We start from the raw sequence: 19,131 nt of genomic DNA, 5'->3' as shown, positions 1-19,131 counted from the left end.
CCCCAGCCCACAAGGCTGTCTCCCGACCCACAGAGTTCTTGGAATCTAGGCCTCTCCACCTCTTTCTCTAGAAACTTTCTTATTTCAAACAGGAGTCCAGCTCACACGGGGGGGGGGGGGGGGAAGCTTAAGCTACAAGAGCTGACGAGGGGTCTGAATCACCGCCACCAGGTCACAAGCAATCACCATGCTCCATGATCTAGTCAAGCAATGGTCATCTCGCCTCCATTCTAAAATTCTCAGTCACATCTCAGTAGTCACTGGCAAACACATACTACATGGAAAGAGGAAATTGCCCGGGAAAGGAATTCACAGCGTAGCGTTAACACTGAAGGGTTTCTCAAAGCTACACTCTCTCTTAAACAACATTGGACCATTGAACGGGCAGCCTTTGCCCACTTGGCTGATGCTCGACTCCCACCAGCGGAAACTGAGCCAGGCCTTGACGCTCAACTTAGTCGGGAGGCACTGGGAATCTTCAGCACTTTCCTGTATTTGTAGGCTGTGGTTTGTCTCATCTCAAGGACACCACAGCTGTGAAGGTCAAGGAACCCCTGGATCCGAAGCAAAGCTTCTCTTGTTGAACAGCACGTATGAACTGGTTATGCTTGGGTCCCGGTTTTTCCTCCCATCTCTCGGGCCCTCTCGACCCCTCCTCAATTGGTGGTGCAGGGGATCAAGACCATCTCAGCTGTGGAGGCCACTGCCGAGGTTCAAAAGCTACATCTTTACCAAGAGGTTTCCAAGTTTCGTCTTCAAGATGGCCTCCAAACGCAGACATTTCTGGCGAAGCGGGTAATAAGTAACAACTTTTCCACAGCGTTTTGTTCCTCTGTGAGAGTTTTGGTTGACAAGCCTACGCTAAAGGTGAAGAGGCTGCGTGAAGGGATCTTGAAACACAAGAGACTTAAAAAAGAAAAGAACACCATCAGTACACAAGTGATTGTGAGCAGTCACAAAATGGCTTCCTCTAAAATGGGAAGTCATGAGAGAGATACACTGTGAGGGCGAACGTGAGGAAGGTTCCACAGGGCTGGGGCTGAACTGTTCTTCAGAAGTGCAAGCTCCCTCTGGTAGAAATGAGGAAGGACTAGCTGAATACCACATGTGGGCTGGAGGGCGTAGGCAGGGCGGTAAGCGAGTCGAGGCCTTGCCCTCCTGGTTCCGGCGTCCAGGTCCTTCCGTAACTACTCGTTTTCCTTACAGTTGGTCTGTGTGGATATGCAGGAGGAGAGCTCCATCTGGATAGAACAGGGCTCTGCTCTCTGGCGGCATGTCACATTCTGTGACCTGAGGCCCTAGGCCTGGCAGCCAAAGGCTGAGGCTTTCTCTTTGAGCAGCTCCCAGCATAAATGGCAGCTCCAACTTCCTATAAGAGACAATATAGCATTAGTAGCAGCCGTTCTCCTAACTCTTGGTCCCTAGTGATGGCTTTAATGTCTGCTAACTCCTCTTTGCCTATGACTTCCATAATTCAGAGTCTCCGTTCTGAAGGTGTATGAAGATGTGAAGGCTGTTGCTCAGCGCGCAAAGGCAGTACTCAGAGATAACAGAGGAACTATGTAAAGAGCCCCGCCCCTCTGTCGTGCCTCTTAGCCAGCCTTGGTACACCTGGACCAGCTCCCTTGGAAACTCACACCTCCCCACTGTTGCAGCCACACACCTGAGAAACATCTCCTTGACCCGTCAGCCGGAATGCCATCTGGTTGCCCTAGGCCTCAGTTTCCTCATGTGTCATCTGTGAGTGGTCCTACCTACTCACTGGGCCATGATGGTTAAATGAGACAGAGCCTGAACATCCCTTAGCACAAGGCATGCACCACAGTGAGGGATCATTGAGAGGTGGGCGTGGCAGCTGCTGCTGTTGCTACTGTGGAGTTCATCGTCCTTACCTTCTGGGGGCTCAGCCACGGGGGGATTTAAACAGTACATGTGATAACCACGGTCACAGTCGTCGCAGAAGAGTAGCTGGTCCTGGCAGATACAAAAGAGGTAAAGTGAGGAGGAGAGAGATGCAATTACTTGAGGGCAGTGGCCTCCCCCCACTTCTTCCTCTACTCTCATTTCCACAGATAAAATTTCCAGGCACCATTTGGGGTCCCCACTGCCCTTTAAACCTGGCTTATACACCTGAAAATCTCCTTCGGCCTCCACAACTCTACAGATTCCTCACCACCTTAGTCATCGTCTCAACTCATTGTCTTAGAAGTCTTCCCCGATGGCTGCATTCTCAAGCTCACAGAAACTCCTTGTCCTGGCCTCCCCTGGCCAGTGATGTTATAGATTTCTCTGACCCCCACCCCATGGCAATGACCTAATCCGTATTAGACACGGACTGGAATTCCACTCTTCCCATCTGTGCAATGGGCAACAGTTGTCCTGGATGGTGGCATCCACCGTATCTCACAATTCCTTCAGGATTTAAATGTAGATGTTAAGAAAAGTCTCTTGCCTGGCTTGAGCCTGGAGCCTGGGGCGGCGGGGCAGGGCGATTGGTTGGTTCTCGAAGTAGAAGACACTAACACAAGTGAAGGGTGATAACAGCCTGAATTAAGGCTGCGGCAGTGCCATGGGGAACAATCATGACTGGTGTGGTTGCCTGGGCTGTGGCATAGTCAGTCACTGAGACGTGGGCAGGAAAGCAGCCATGGGGGTAGGAGAGAGAAAGGACAGCCTCAACTATTGATCCAAGGTCACCAGGGAGGGATGTCCTGGAGGCTGGAGATCAGGACAGAGGTCTGGGCCAAAGACACGGATTTGGAACTCGCTGGTGATTGGATGGCAAGTGAAGGTCCGAGAAAAGGAAGTCCGGTGTGTGTGACAGTAGATGCCTCTGAAACGGTTGCCGGAAGCAAAGACCTGTATTTTGAGACCTGTATTTTGTTTATAGCCATCTTAAGCTCACAAATTAAGTAAAATATTCACCTCTGCAGGGCTCGTTCTGGACCTAGGAAATTAACCTAGTATCTTGTCTCCCTGCAAGACCTGCAGGCTCTAGGCTTTAGAAGCAATTAGCATTTCCTTTGTTAGTTAATATCTCTTTCTCTCAGCCAGAGACCTTCCACACCTGAATTCCAGCAGACTGGACTTTTCTAACACTCTCGCCTCTCCCCTGCCTGTTTGCTATATAACAGCTCATGAGAAAAAATAAAATTGGCAGCTTGATCAGAAAGCCTGTCTTGCTGTCATTTCTCATGTCTCTTGCCCTTTCATTCCCTCCCTCCAGGTTTATCAGGGACAAACTTTATAATTTTTAAGAAGTCATATGTAAGCAAAGGAGGAAGTTAAGTTTGGAATTAGAAAATAGAAGCTAAGTTTTCTTAAATACATCATTCTTTCTAGATTTGTTTGTGGAACTATTTTGTATAGTCAAAAACCAAAATTAAAATCTTACTATATCCTTAAAAGTGCTCATAAGTGAATATACTTGTATATCTAGCTAGAGACACAACTACAAACAGAAACCATTTTGGGTAGTGACATATCTTTTTTTATTTTTTAATTTGGATTTTCTTTTGAATCAGGGTCTTTCTGTGTAGTCTTGTCTAGCTTCAACCTTGTGATCCTTCTGCCTCTACCACCAGAGTACTCAACTAGCACATGATCTTAACAACCAAGCTAGATGTAAACGTGTGTGCATATGTTTAAGCAATTGTATTATTGATGATAATATTGGAACTGGTTAACTATCTATATTAGTTGCATGTTTACCAAATTGTGATTGTGATGATATCATTGAGTAGCAAAACATTTTACGTGCAGAAGGAAAGTAGACATGAGATTAATGAATTAACAGCAAGATCACATAATTAGTTCTAAACACAATCTATAATTATTTGAATAAATAAATAGTGTATTTTGCCTTCTAAATAACAAAAATATGTTCTAGATCTGCCACTGAAAATGTTCTGCAGCTGTGGGGGGTGAGGTGGGGGGTGGCACACGCCTTTAATCTCAGCACTTGGGAAGCAGAGGCCAGCATAGGATCTCTATGAGTTCAAGGCCAGCCTGGTCTTCATTACAAGTTCCAGGCCAGCCAGGGTTATACAGATAAACACTGTCTCAAAAAACCAAAAAAAAGAAAAAAGAAAAACAGAAAAAAGAAAAGAAAGGAAGAGAAGAAGAAAAGAAAATGGTTTGAAACAACATTTTTTGTTTATTCTGATAGCATTTTAGACTGAGAGAAAAGTTGCAGAAATGATAATTTCTCTATTCTCTCTCCTGCTCTCCCAAACAGTAACATCTTACAGTGTGTGGTAAAATTAATGCCTCCATTTTCCTGGTTTTGTCCCCTAATAGCATTTGGGGGGGGGGATCAGATTTTCAGGGTTTTTGTTTATTTTTTCTTTTCTTATTTATTGGCCGGGAATTGGGGTACATACTATTGCACCCTCATGGAAGTCAGAGAACAACTTGAAGGAGTCAGTTTGCTCTTTCTACCATGGGTCCCGTGGATCAAAGTCCAGTCCTCTGCCTTGGAGGCAAGAGCTTTTACCCACTGAGCCTTCTCCCAGACCTTCTTTGTTTGTATTTGGGGAGGCAGGGCGTCATGTAGCCCAGGCTGGCCTCACAATCACTATGTAGCCGAGGACAACCTTGGACTCCCGGTCCTCCTCCATGTCCAAGTGCTAGGACCACAGGTGTGAGCTCCTACACCAGTTTACACAGAACCAGAGACAGAGCTCAAGTCTGCTAGGCAGGACTCGACCAAGGAGAGCTATCACCCTAGGTTTCCTTTGTGGCCCTCAGTCTGTGACAGTTCCCCGATTTATCTTCCATTACCTCCATCCTTTGTCTACTTCCTTCCTTCTTTCCTTCCTCCCTTCTTTGCCTTCTTCCTCCATGTATTCTTTCAACTCCATATATCAGAAGGGATATTGGTGTTATTCTTTATGTTACAAGCCAACAGTATCAGTATTCTCTTACTCCGTTGTTCCTAGAGTTGGCCATTAAACATTCTTTCAGGTTGTTGGTTCTTGCGTCCTTTAGACACATACTGTCACTTGGTTTTTTAGCATATTCCTACTTTCTGACATCACAAGATATTTCAGGCATGTCCTGTGTAGCTGGTAACCCATCCCTGGCACTAGTCATTTCTATAAGAATCTTAGGCTCTTTTTACTAGGGAATACTGTGTAGAACCAATCTCTGGGTTTTGGGTGTCCTCACTGCTTCTAGGTCCTTGCTAGGTTTGAAGAAGAGTAATGTTCCCTAAGGTTTACATAAGGTTGGTACCCAGGGCAATGGTATTGGGGAAGTGCTCGAGACTTCTAGGAGGTGGGAAGATATACTTTGAAAGAGACTGTGGGACCCTGATCTCTCTCTTTCTCTCTCTCTCTCTCTCTCTCTCTCTCTCTCTCTCTCTCTCTCTCTTTCTGTTATACGAGCATTTTATTATTACATGCTTTCCTTGTTAAGTATCTTCACCAAAGTAACTGGGCCACTTGATCTTGGACTGAAACTTTCATAACCTCCAAAGTTATGAGTTAAATAATTCCTTCCTCTTTATAGATTAATTGGCACTTTACTGAAGCTGACTAACATAGTCTTCTTTGCCAACAGATCTCGGAAATAAATAAACAAATATATATATATATATATATCATTCATATATGTTTATATGACCATATATGCTCCCTGACCATGAGTTTATACATGCGCACACACACACACACACACACACACACACACACACACACACACACACATGCACACACACTCCAATATCAAACCACAGGATTCAGGCTCCTCCCCTCCTCTTTTACGGTTATTCTTGCTCTGGCGTGTAGAACTATGACTCTCCGTCACAATATTCAGCTATTCATTTAGACATATAAAGTCGCTTTCAGAATTGCTAATCCATATACCCACAAAAATAAATTTCTTAGCTGGGGCACAGCATTTACGGTGCAGCTGTGTCTGTCTTTAGTCTTGCAGCACACAGTCAAAACACCATTTTCCAAAACCACTTAGGCTGGTTCTTCTCCCAACTCCTCAGTCTGGTTATGCTATCTGCTTGTTGGATAGATAGATTCATTGCTTTCGTCTTGCTCCCTGTTAGCATTGCTAACCTCCTGGTTAGCATGAAGTATGTATCTGTCTCTGAAACTTACTCTTGATTCAAGCTTTCCGAATATTCCCAAGGTCATCTTGGTCGTCCTTATCCCCACTCACTCCCACATCACTGTATCTCTCCTCCCCATTTCCATCCACTCCCGTTACCTCCTTGTTTATTCTTTTATATAAGTACACAGACGTGTGTGTAGCTCCTTAGATAGCCCTTTCCTTCCAATAAACACAGCCTACCATCAATAGATAGCAAAATCAACTTGGGTTTTGACCATGTATCATGGAAATTATTACACATCCATGCACAGATATCCTCTCCATCCTCTATACATCTTTGCTGCACAGCTGTTCCAGTGTCTATTTGGTCACGTGTCTACGCATGCACATTGAGGCTATTTCTGATGTTTTTATTAATAAACCATCTAACACACATATACTTCTGTAGTAGGATGTATCCTTTAGGGTAGACTCCCACAGATGGGATGACTCAGTCAAAAGTTACGTGTGTCATAGTTGTGTTAGAGATCACCAAATTCCCCTCCCCAGAAGGATCATGCCACGTTGCACTCCCTCTAATACTAGATGTAGGAACTAATTCTTCTATGGTTTCATATATTGTTATAGCTGAAAAAATTTTGCCCATCGGATAGGTGAGAAACGGGATCTTGGTTTTGCTTTGAGCTTCTTTCATTGTGGGTGTGTCTGAGTATTTATTTCAATGTTTAAAGGTCACCTTTATATTGTTTATGAACCATCAGTCATGTCTGTTTCTCCTTGTCAATCAAGTTCCTGGTTTTATATATCCCCCATTTATCAGAGTTCTTTATGTCCTGGGTTCACTGGAACTTCACCTGCACCGCTACAGGTGCGTTCTCCCAGCTTGCCAGTCATCCTTTGACTGACTCGGGGTTTTTGACTACGCAAATTTCCATAGTCTAATTTTTCAATATTTCATTTTACTGTTTCTCTATTTTGACTCAACTGGAAAATCTTTCCTGCAGTTCAAGTGAAAGAGGGATCTAGTGCTGGTCTGGTCTTGGTTTTTACATTTAAATTCCCAGTCTGTTTGGAGACTGTTTGTTCCAGGCATAAGCCTGGGTGGGAGATACGAAACTAATTTTGTCTTCTTCCAAATGACTCCCCTATTGTGCCAGCGTCATTCATTAAAAAGTCTATCTTAGACACAGTAATTTTAGATGCTACCTTCATCCTATACTCTATCCCGATGTGGGTGGGGCTATTCATAGGCTTTCTATTCTCTCCCAGCTGGTCTCTTTGTCCGCTCACACATCACTACCACACCATTCCACTCTGGGGGCTCCCCGAAAGAGTTCATGTTTACTAGTTCCAGCACAGTTTATCAGAATTTCCTTAGCCATTTTCTTTTTCGAGTCTGGGTTTTATGTAGCCCAAGTTGGCCCAAAGCTCAGTAAGTAGGCAGGGATGATCTTGAATGTCTGATCCTCCTGCTTCTACCTGCCCCCCCCAAATGTTGGGATCACAGGCATACACTACTCTGCCTGGTTTCTACTGTGCTGAGGATTGAACCCAGGGATTTGGGCAAACTAGAAAGTGCTCTACAACAAAGATACAACCCCAGTTCTTCCTCTGTTATCCAAACCCACTTCTTCTGCAGAAACATAAGCATCAGCCTGTCTAACTCCACAAAGGAGGCTTGTTGATGCTGTTATTGCTCCCGGTGTCCATTTGCAAATTAACATGGGCTGAACTGATGTCTCTGCAGTGCTAAGTCTTTTTCTCCAATATCAGAGGACAACGTTCCATCATTATGTTTTCAAATGCATTAAAATGTTTTTGTTCATATAGACTTTGCATACCTTCTGCTAAGCTTATTTCCAATTATGGCTCCTTGGTGTACTATAAGTATAGCAACGTTTACTAATTAGTTAGTTTTTACTTTTGTAAGATTTATTTTTAATTATGTGTCTTTCTGTCTACATGTGGGTATGTACACATGAGTGCCGCTATTGGTAGAGGCCAGAGGTGTCTGATCCTTTGGAGCTGGAGTCCAAAGACAGCCGCGAGATCCCCATGAATAGATGCTCAGAACAGAACTCAGATCCTCTGCGAGGGCAGTGTAAACGCTTAACCACTGAGCCAATCTCTAGCTCCTTGCTTTCACTTTGCATATTCAAGTTAGCCCTATCATTGACTCTCTATGGTTTCCAAGACATACTGTCACATCTTATGAAAATAGTGTCATAATACAGGCTAAGTATCCTGTACTCGAAGTGCTTGAAACTAGAAGTGTCTCCAATTTGTGTGTATATAATGAGGCATCTTTGAGTTGAAATCCAAGAAGAAAGGAAAAAATCCATGTCTTTCATATAGGCTTCATACACATATCCTAAAGGAGGTCTTATGCGATACTTTTTAATGATTTTATGCATGAGATAAAGTTTTGGTGCAGTAGAATTTTCCAGTGGTGTCATCATAGTGGTATTCATAAAGCTCTGGATTCTGGAGGCCTCTGTGGATCAACAAGGCTCAGCCAGTACTGCCCTTATCCTTATGCCTCTAGTCTATTTCTCTTGCCAAATGGTGCTAACTAGCATCTCTACAAAAATCCTGAATGCTAGCAGCACTTGGAGCATCCTTCCCATGTCAAGTTCCTATTGTTGGTGGAAATATATCAACTGGCCTTGGACTTCTCACAGGGTAGGGTTCCCTGCCCTCTCTCAAGCAGGGTGAGAGGGAGAAGGGGGTATGGGGAGTGGGAGGGGATTGGGAGGAGGGAAGGAAGGGTAAATAATTGAATGGAAAAATAAAATTAAAAAAAATGAAATTTATCAACTATTTTCTCATTAAACATGATATGGGCTCATTAGAAAATACAAACGTTTTCTTGTGTTTAGAAGCAATCTTATAGTTCATGTTTTCTTGAGTGTTTTTATTTTCATGAATAGATGATATTTTGTTAAGATTTGTTTTATTTTTAATTATGCATATGTATGTGCATCTGGGACCAGGTGTGTGTTGTCAATGGAGGTCTCCCATAGACCAGAAGAGCGTGTTACCATGGAGTTGGTCTTGTAGGCAGTGGTGAGTCATCTGTCGTGGGTTCTGGGAACTGAACTCGAGTTCTCTGAAATAGCAGTCCCTGCTCGTACCCATGGAGCCATCTCCCCAGGCCCATGAATAGAAAGCTTAACTATCATGTTATCTTACATACTGATAAGGGAAAAAAATCAAGCACATATGCTGCCTTTTGTATATGGTACCAAAAGGTAGCATGGGTAAGTGTCTTACTATGGAATTACCCCAGTTAATAAACAAAACTATTCAAATTCAAATAAGAAAATGACTAGTTTGAGGCCTCTAATGAAATGATCTTACTGAATGCCATCACTAGAGGTGCCATCACAAAAAGAGACACCAAAGACAGCAGAACAGACTCCATCAAAAGTGCGTACCAATGTCTGTTAGGTAGTCTTCCAGAAAAGAGGCAGACAGACACAGAGAACTGAGGAAGATGGTAAAGAAAGAGACAGAGAGACTCTGGATCAAGCCTCGAAATGCACAAGGCAGAGGGACTGTCAACCCCATGACGATGTGTTCAGGCAAGTGAAAGCCTGGGAGCTCTGTTAAACAGCTGATTCATAAGGTAGGGGGAACATCTATGTCTTATTTGCAGATAGTAAAAGAAACTTTAGGTGCATTAACTAGTTGCAATGCACAAACCTCATTTGGATCTCAACTGTAGCCAATGCATTTAAGGGACAGCTGAGTGCATAGAAATGTTCATTACTTGAAGCTATAGGAAAATGTTAGTTATTTTTACTTAAAAGGTAGCTATTTGTCCTTTTAAAGGTACAGATGAAATATTTACCAGTGAAATTATATGATGACTAGGATCGAAAAGTAGGGGCTAGGAAGATGGCTCTGTTGATAATATGTCTGCTGCACAAGCATGAAAACCTGATTCCAGGACCCCAGCGCTGTGTAAAAGTGATACCCCAGCTTTGGGTAGGGGAGCAGTGTCTGGAAATAAAAAGGGTCCATTGGCCACCCAAGGTAGCCAAACTGATGAGTTTTTGGATCAGCGAGTTATCAGTCTTAAAATTTAAGATGGGGAGTGATGGAGGAAGACAGCCGATGTGGAACTCCAGACTCCACATGTACAAACACATGTACACGCACCTACATAACAGGTACATACAACACATACATAAAGGATAAGATAATAGTACTTATGAAATAAGATTGGACACAATGGTCATTGCTGAAGCTGGGACAGAGTATATGAGATCATTATTCTCTCAGCCTTTGTACATGTTTGAGATGGCCCATAACAACAACAACAAAAAAAAAGCTGTTGGGTGTTCTACACTTCTTGTGTTTACTACATCATCCAGATGAGATCATGCACTAGACTGTGGTGGAAAACAGCCACATGCACCCCACCTGAAGCCCTGGCCACTGCCATAGTCACTGAACTCTGGAGAACAAGCGCCCAGGCTTCTAAGGACAATGACCAAGAAGACATCCCCTGCTGGTCCCTCTGGCATCTTTTCCCAAAGGCATGAGGGACCCAAGGCGAAAGAACAAGGGTCCCAAAGGTTGTAGAGGCTAGAAAGAAGGCCATTTTCCCCAGGAACCCAGGGCCCGGAGTTGTCTCCTTCCCACCTCTCAGAGGGCTCCCAGCCCCTTCTGCCTCTTCTTGCCACAGAATCGCCCAAACTCACATCGTTCTCCGAAGTCCCGCACAGGATGCAGGATTTGCATTCTATGCACTGCCACTTGTAGGTCTTGACTGCCTCGGTCATATTCAGAGTGAACTGCAGGCAAGTTGGGTGACCTGGAAGAAGCCAGAGGCAACAGTATTAAGACAAAAGAGTGTGACCTGTACCCCCAGCGCTACTAATTCAAGACACATCTCGGAGGGAGCATGGAGGAAGTCAGAGGAAGCACAGGCTGGGAAACAGACCAAGAGTCTGGATGGGGTTCTATCCACAGGCCTTACACCACCGCCTCCAGTCACGCCAGGGGAAGTGGGCATTCGCCTTCGGACTGATTACCATCCAGTTCCTCTTACCCTAAGAGCCATTTGCCCCGTAAGTGTAACAAGTAGAGTAGAAAGCTGTGACCAGAGAGGACTAAACAGCCCAAGGCAGCCCAGTGGGGGACATCAGCATCACCCCAAGCCCAGATGAAGCTGGGACAGGACAACTCTTCAGAGCTACTTAGAGCTGGGACCTCCTATTGACACTGCGTGAGGGGGTCAGGAATCTCATAAGGTTTTCAGGGAAAGAGCTTAGGGGTGATGGATGATATCTTTGTGGTTCCCTCCAGGCCCACAGTGGAGATGAATGAAAACCCAAATGCTTAGCAGTCTCAGGAACATAAGAAGAAAGGGGTCTGGCAGGTAAGGCCAGGGAGTGACAAGCCCAGCAAAGGACCAGGCCTATCCTACAAGTTTCATGTTAGCTAAACCTATAGCTGGGTCGGGAGAGGGACTTTTAAGCTGTGACCATAGATCCCACAGCCCTGAAGAAAACCCTGAAGCTTGACCTGCCAAGCAGGACTCCATGAGCCCCCATTGGGTCTACAGAGCAAGGCCAAGAGTGAACAGACGGCTGGGAGCTACAACTTGCTAGGTTTGCCAGTGCTGTGACCTAGATGAGCAAATCCTGCTGCTGCCTCTGCTGGAAGGAACCAGCAGCTTGGCCCAGCCCAGGCCCCATCCTTCTCCAGAGCTCCTACTGCACAGAGCGTTTGCCCCTTTGCTGCGAGGGATTTTATTCTTTAAAGGATACTATAAACAGGGTGCATCTATTAGAGTTACCATCACTCACCAAGTGTGCTCACAGACAGACTTCCAAGTGCTGTCCCTAGCCCCCAGCAGAGCCACATCCCAGCAGAACCCCATGTTTCCCTCTGGAATCTTCAGAGAGCCCATTGGACCCTGCTTATTTGGGTAAAATACTAGCTGATCCGTCAGCATCAAGACCCACCAGGTTTGGGGCTCCCCCGAAATAAACCACTCTGAGTCTCTGCGAGTGTTAGCGTAGGAATAAATAACCTGGTGGGATGACAGGGGGAAGAGACGAGGCCAGAAAGAAGCCTTAAATCAAAACCCTACACGAATATTCTGCTGGGGCTCCAGAAAACTCCCAAAGTGTGATCTGGGGAGAATACTAGCCAAGCTGTTTCCTACACTAACTTCTTAGAGTGGAAACAGAAGGGGAATAGTGGGGACATTTTCAGCTGTGGATTCAGCAGTGTGGGCTACAGGTGCCCAGGTTCTCTGACAGGACATTATTGGAAAGGATGGAGCCAAAATCATGGGACGTACACCCACCTAGGCAAGGTGGTTTTGTCCAGTTCCCTGGTCTTGGGCCACACATAGCCCAGCTGTCAAAAGCCAGTTTCCACTAAGAAGGGCTCATCAACTCAGCAACTGTTTCACTAGCAGCTGCTAAGCTGGCTGTTAGGCTAGACAGAAAAGATACGTCATGAGCAAGGCACCCTAAGCCCTCCAAAGAGACCTCAAATTACTGAGACCCCCTGCACAACTATTTAATCACTATTATGTAACGAACACCATAAAGCAAAGGCAGAGCTGGCGATGAAAACCAATGAGAGCTTTTAGCCAGAGCGGTCAAGGAAACCCTCCAGGGAAAGAGGCTTAAGTCATTACTGGGCAGATCAAAAGTTAACTGGGTGGGAAGGAGAGGGGATGCCAGGTAAAGGGACCTGCGTGTGCAGGCTCTGAGCAGCCAGGAGCTTTGCAAACCAGAAGGAAGAGAAAGACCAGTGAACATGAGCGTAGGCTTCTTTGCAAAATGACAGGGCAAGAGGCCACCTGGGAGACAATGAAGCCAAACTAAATAGGCACTTACAGCCCTTATTTAAGCATTTGGGCCTATAAAGCCATTGAAGGCTTTCAAACCAAAGGCGGACGACTGTGTTTTTTAAGAAGCATTCTTAGGTGTAGGGGATCCTGAGGCTGGAGACACAGCTTTGGATCTTGGGGGTTACATATATGATAAGAAGTCATAGAACTACACAGAGGCACACGTCAAACAGTCACAGATATGGCTGTGTACACAAGCCTATGAAGCAACAAAACCCACAAAGGGTCTAGGGTTGCAGTAGCTTTGCTATTGTATGTGGGTATCTAAGATGCTCGCCCCTGGGGGAAAGGCACAACATGGGATCACTGTCATTTCATACAAACCTGTAACTACTTCCAAAGAGATGACAAGATCTTTTAAAACAAGAATACACAAATGAGAACGTACGTCAGCAGGAAGCGGGGAAGGAAGAGAGGCCTGGAAAGGATTTGCTACGAGTATGAGGAGATGCAAGAATTTTTGCCAGGACTGGTTCTGAGGCTGGTGCAGCCAATGGAAGAGAGACAGGAGAATTAGGCTCAGGTGGAAACCTGAGAAAACAATAAATAAGGAAGTGACAGGAACTGACCCATCTGAATTCTACATTGTGGGAGAGTGGGTGACTGAGTGAAGGAATTAGGCAGAGTGCGGTGAAACTACTGAGACGAGGACCGCCTAGGAAGAAGGTGTGGCGACCCTGGAGAAGGGGACCCACTCTGTTCTGAGCAGTTGGGTTGGATCAGGTTGTGGAACACATCGCTGAGAGTTCAGGAGACAAGTATGGACTTGAAGTAGAAACAAGGCCAGGTATAGTGGCACGCCTTTAATCCCAGCACTCGGAACCCAGTGGCAGGAGGATCTCTCTGAGCTCCAGGCAAGCCAAGGCTACACAGACACATTGCCTAAAAAGAAAAACAAAAACAAAAACTTAAAATTGATTTTGCAAACTAGGTGGCAATTAAAACTATGAGAATCAATAAAAGTAAAAGGAAAACAAGAGAAGAAAGAAGGGAAAAAAGGAGAAGGGATTTTTTTTTTTTTAATCTAGTTCTAAGTTTTGAGGAATCGTCTATTTAAAGACAGGATATCTGGGAATGGGATACTTGCCTTTAAATCCAAACACCGGGGAGCCTAGAGCAAGAGGACAGTGAGTTTGTGGCCACACTAGAAAACACGAGACCCTGGCTTGAAAATAAAACCAGTGGAGGAAAGAACCAGAAAAGGAAACTATTGCCAGAGAGCCGAGAGGCAAACTGGGCAAGCATGGAGTGACCATCCCCAAAAGAAGAGATTTCACAAATGTGTCAGCTGTGTGACACTGTGGGTTTGTCATTGTTCTATAAAGACCCTGAACGAGGGGGTATTGTCCGTGGTCAAACCATCCTGAATGTGCCCAATCTTAGTCTGAATGAGGGAGTGTTGACAGATCAGCGCAAATGCTCTCCTGCTAATAATAACATTCCTCATGGTGCCATCTTCCCGAGGAAGGAAGGTCAGCACATTCCGTGGTCTGCAACTCAGCTGGCAGCTGCCCTGGAGCATCTGCCTGGGCGAGGCTGGGGCGGCCTGTGTGGTTCACATTTCCACAACACTGCAGATACTAGTCGTCAGTCTATCCTGTGTCTGACTTCGCCTACAGTAGGGAGCTCCAGTCTTTGACATTGTTAACATGATATTGTTGTCTACAAGGTCCATTCTTGAGTTGCTGGAGGAACCTCGCAGAAGAGGGGAAGGATTGTGGGAGCCAGAGGGGTCGATGACACCAGGAGAACACGGTCCCACAGAATCAACTGCAGGGCTCACAGGGGCTCAAAGAGACTGATTAGCAACCACAGAGCCTGCACGGGTCTTCACTAGGTCCTCTCTCTATACATATTGTGGTTGTTTGCATTGAGCCACATTCATAGCTATCCTGGGGCACATGTGTCCTGTGGGCCACACACTGGACACATCTACAATCTCCACACAAACCCTGTGCTGAGTTCTAGAGACATTTCAGGGTGGTAGCTTTAGTTAGACAAATAAATAGCGGCCAGTGGGTGTTAGAAATCTCTAGGGGAGAGATTGCAAGGCTTTCTCTATGTTCTTATTTTGAGAAGGTCATCCACTTTCCAAAATTTTCTGACGTGAAGAAAGAGACATGAGCCCCTACACCTCCGGCCTCTAGACTAAAACTGGCCTCACCTCCAGCTCAGAACTCAAGACGCTATCCAAGCGAGAGAGGAAAATGGGAGACAGGAATGGTACTACTACTTCTCTATCATGGAGGAAGAGGTGCCAAGTGTTTTAGTAGCTCTATAGATGCGTCCCGAAACTGAGTCCAGAATTAAGTTATGTGCCTGTGCCGTCATACCAAGTTGGCCACCAAACTTTCTACTTTCTCCCCAAACTAGAAAAACCAGTGTGGTCATGTAAAACTCCAAACTGTGGTTTCTTAAATAGCACAGAAAGGACGTTGAGAGTGCACACTGTTGGACAGAGGGGAAGTTTCCCAGGAAAGCGGTAGGTACTTGTTTCTATGGCCTCACTTCTGGGACTGCGTGTTTGATCAGAATTAATGCTCCAAGTTCATGGAAGTGGGAGAGGAGCAGGCACAATCTCTCCGATCCAAGGGCTGAAGAGAAGAGAGGTTCATCCCTGTTGAACAGTATATTGAGCCACACACACCACTTGCTTGCTCTTGAAAAGTCAACCACCATCTTTAAACGTACATGCTTGGAAATTTGGGCTTTTCTCCCTTATCTCCAGCTTTCTAAATTTCTTTAAAAATTTCTTCTTATTTTATGCATATGAGTGTTTTGCTGCATATATGTATGTGAATATGTACATCATACCGTGTATGTATGATGTCCCTGGAGGCCAGAAGAGGGCATCAAAGCCCTGAAGTTACAGGAGGTTGTGAGCCACCCTGTGGGTGCTGGAAACTGAACCCCAGTCCTCTGCAAGAGTATTAAGTTCTCTTAACCACTGAGCCCTCTCTCCAGCCCTCCATCTTTCTTACAGCAGAGAATACTCACACGGCCATTTATCTCAACATATTGAAAGTTAGACAGCTGGGCAGTGGTGGCGCACGCCTTTAATCCCAGCGCTCGGGAGGCAGAGGCAGGATGATCTCTGTGAGTTTGAGGTCAGCCTGGTCTACAAAGTGAGTTCCAAGACAAACCAGCATTGTTACACAGACAAACCCTGTCTTGAAAAACCAAAAAGAAAGAAAGAAAGAAAGAAAGAAAGAAAGAAAGAAAGAAAGAAAGAAAGAAAGAAAGAGGAAGAAAGAAAGAAAGAAAGAAAGAAAGAGGAAGAAAGAAAGAGGGAGAGAGGGAGGGAGGGAAGGAAGAAAATGTACTCCAGGTCCTCTTGGTACAATTGGTCAAAGGAACATTTGTAAGATTCCAATTGCTGAAAGATTTAGACAGTGTTGATTGGGTATTTAGCTCAATGATAGGATGCACGCCAGGCAATTACAAGAGTCTGCATTGTCTCCAGCACAGAAAATAGGGCAGGGGACACAAGCTGCAGTATGTATGATTCATCCCCAACAGCGTCATTCAAAATCAAGTCCTTGCTGAAAGTTGAGATCAGAAAGTGAACTTGGTGTAAAGATGTGTTCCTTGTTCACACCAATTGTTTCCAAACTAATCCCAAGCCTTCCTCGAAGCTCAAACAGGAAATGGCACCCACAACTACGTACTCAGGAGACCTGACCCCTGAACTAGGCTTTCTGATGATAGGTGTTGGCTTCACGGGGCTATTTCAGCAGGTGGGAAGGGAAAGGAAACCAACACAGAGCAGGAAACTTCTCAGACAAGAGAAGACAGACCAGGGAGATAAAGGCACGGGGTGTTCAGGACACCACAGTCTACTGAGCTCAATAGGAAAGCAAAGGTGGACCTCTGAAAGCAGTGACCAGTACCTTGCCCCTCCAAGGACACATCTCCTGTCTGCACAGAACACGTGCTGAGTGGCGAGCATAGTCAATACACAGCAATGGCTGTTGATGGGGTTCGAGTCAGAAGTCACACATATAAAACTCAATGCAAAAATCAGCATTTGTTTCATATCCACACACCCTGCTTATATTCTTATACGCAGTTGTCTTCACACCTGAACACGTCTATCCTTTGAGGGAAAATGACACCTAAATACACCTCATTGATTAAGTTCACATTCTGATTATGGCTTAGAAACTAACATATATCTCTAAGCAGTCTGTTTTATGTAGCAGACATCCAATGCAGTGAAATTCAGTTCATTTTCAACCAACCCTGGGCAAAAATACACAAGCTACTATGATGTTATTCTTGTGCTGTGATCCCTATTAAAAGACTTTTTATTTCATTGTTGCCAATATTTAATTTAGGCTTGGCTAAGTCACATCACCAATTAAATTAAAGGTCTGGGGTAGGGGGAGGATTATCTTGCAAGGTTTGTGCTGGAAACATAAATAAAAAAGATGCAAAGAAGTGTGAAAATAGCGAGTTCTATTATGTATTCATTGTGAAGTTATAAAGGTGTAATTGCATTTTATTACTTTATTTGTCAATGTTGAGTTTTTAAAAACTAATTTCTCAGAAAAGTGGAACCTGGATATCCAAAGTTCTCATAAAAGAACAAGTAAAACTCAAACCGTGTTCCTTGGTTTGCTGTTTAGCTCACAGAAACTATATGAAATGCATAGATAGAATCACTTCTAAAATGAAACAGTACCAAAAGCAAGTCTCCATGTGCACTCATGAGAAAATCATCTATAGGCTGGGGAGATGACCTGGTGGGTAAAGCACTTGCTGAGCAAGTATGAGAACCCGAGTTCAATCCCCTGCATCCCTCTAGAATAAGTACAAATCCAGGTAAGGTGGTATATAGCTATAACCTCAGGGTCAGGCAGATGTTTACTGGATGATTAGCCTGGAGCTCACTGGTCCATCTAGCCAAAAAACCAAAGACGACAGTCAGTGTTGGCATATGGCCTCTATATCTTGTGCTCAGACACCCAAATACACCTGAACACACACACACTCACAAATGTACTCACACACACACACCTGAAGATACACACCCAAAATAATTTGGCTCAAAATTTTTAAAGTGCATATTTTCATATACACAAAACTATAATATTTACATATTGAAGATATATACAGTTTCTTATTTTGTTTTAAACTTTTTTATTGATTCTTTATGGGTTTTGCATCATGCACTCCAATCCGTTTCATTTCCCCATCCCTTCATATCTGCTCTCTGCCCTTGCAACCTCTCCACGCCAAAAAAAAATAAATAAATAAAATTTTAAAGAAAAACAAACAAACAAAAGTCTCAGCATGGAAGCTGTAGTGTGGCCCAGTGAGTCAGACAGCACACGCTGTCATCTATTCATCTTTACTTGTAAGTGTTCATTGCAATGAGTCACTGGTCTGGTTCAAGGCCTCTGGCTTCTGCTACACTATCAATACTAGGCCCTTGCTGGGTCTCCTCTTGGATATCCTGTTGTTGCCTAGTGTCTTGGAGATCCTGCTGTTTTGGATCTGCAGGTCCAGCCCTGTCGCATGCTCCAGCAATTTGTAGATGATGTGGATGTTGGGGTGGGCCAGCTCATAGCCCTGGTTCTGGTCCTAGGTGGTAGCTGGGTGGGTCAGCCTTCCAGCTTTCCCTCATCCTCACCACCCAAGCTCTCCAGCACTGCCCCTCACCCAGCAGCAGGCAGCAATAGGGTAGGGCCACTTCTGCTCTAATGCCCTCAAGACGGCTCACCTGCACTCATACCTCCAGGGACAGTTCTACTGGTTTGCTCAGGTGAGGTGCAGGGTCTGCTCTCCTGAGTACTGCAGTTGACAGGGTGCAGGGCCTGCTCTCCTGAGTACTGCAGTTGGTGAGGTGCAGGGCCTGCTCTCCTGAGTACTGCAGCTGGCGAGGTGCAGGGCCTGCTCTCCTGAGTTATACAGTTGGTGAGGATCAGGGCCAGGTCTCCTGGTCTTGTGTCCTCAGGCCAACTATCTTACCTGCCACAGGTAGCAAGGGGCAAGGAGACAGGGAGAATCTTTCTGTCACCCTTGCACTATATGGCAGAGATTGGGGGCAGAGAAAAGGTCAGCTCTTCGACTCACCTGTGTCCCCCAAAATATATTCAAATTTATAGTGAAAAAAATTTAAAGAATAATCAAATCTGAATAAAAAATATAGTTATTTGAGAAAATAATTTAGGCCAGGTGGT

At 44.9% G+C, this 19,131-nt stretch overlaps 1 protein-coding gene across 4 annotated transcripts in view; it reads right to left on the bottom strand.

The window, feature by feature from the left end:
- Positions 1-472: 472 nt before the first annotated feature.
- The window catches only part of Dpf3 (double PHD fingers 3), a 265,496-nt gene continuing 246,837 nt past the window's right edge, over positions 473-19,131 (bottom strand). For all 4 annotated transcript variants that reach the window (XM_048449097.3, XM_087911681.1, XM_087911683.1 and 1 more), the window contains 3 exons: positions 10,776-10,888; positions 1,893-1,974; positions 473-1,369 (listed from right to left, as the gene is read on the bottom strand). In XM_048449097.3, the coding sequence (XP_048305054.3) occupies positions 1,299-1,369; positions 1,893-1,974; positions 10,776-10,888 (266 nt within the window). In that variant the 3' untranslated portion in view covers positions 473-1,298. The remainder of the gene's footprint in view (positions 1,370-1,892; positions 1,975-10,775; positions 10,889-19,131) is intronic.

The sequence above is a fragment of the Myodes glareolus genome, chromosome 11, assembly GCF_982192425.1.
Source record: "Myodes glareolus chromosome 11, mMyoGla1.1, whole genome shotgun sequence".
Classification (NCBI taxonomy): Eukaryota; Metazoa; Chordata; class Mammalia; order Rodentia; family Cricetidae; genus Myodes; species Myodes glareolus.
This window is presented reverse-complemented; position numbering and strand designations above follow the sequence as displayed.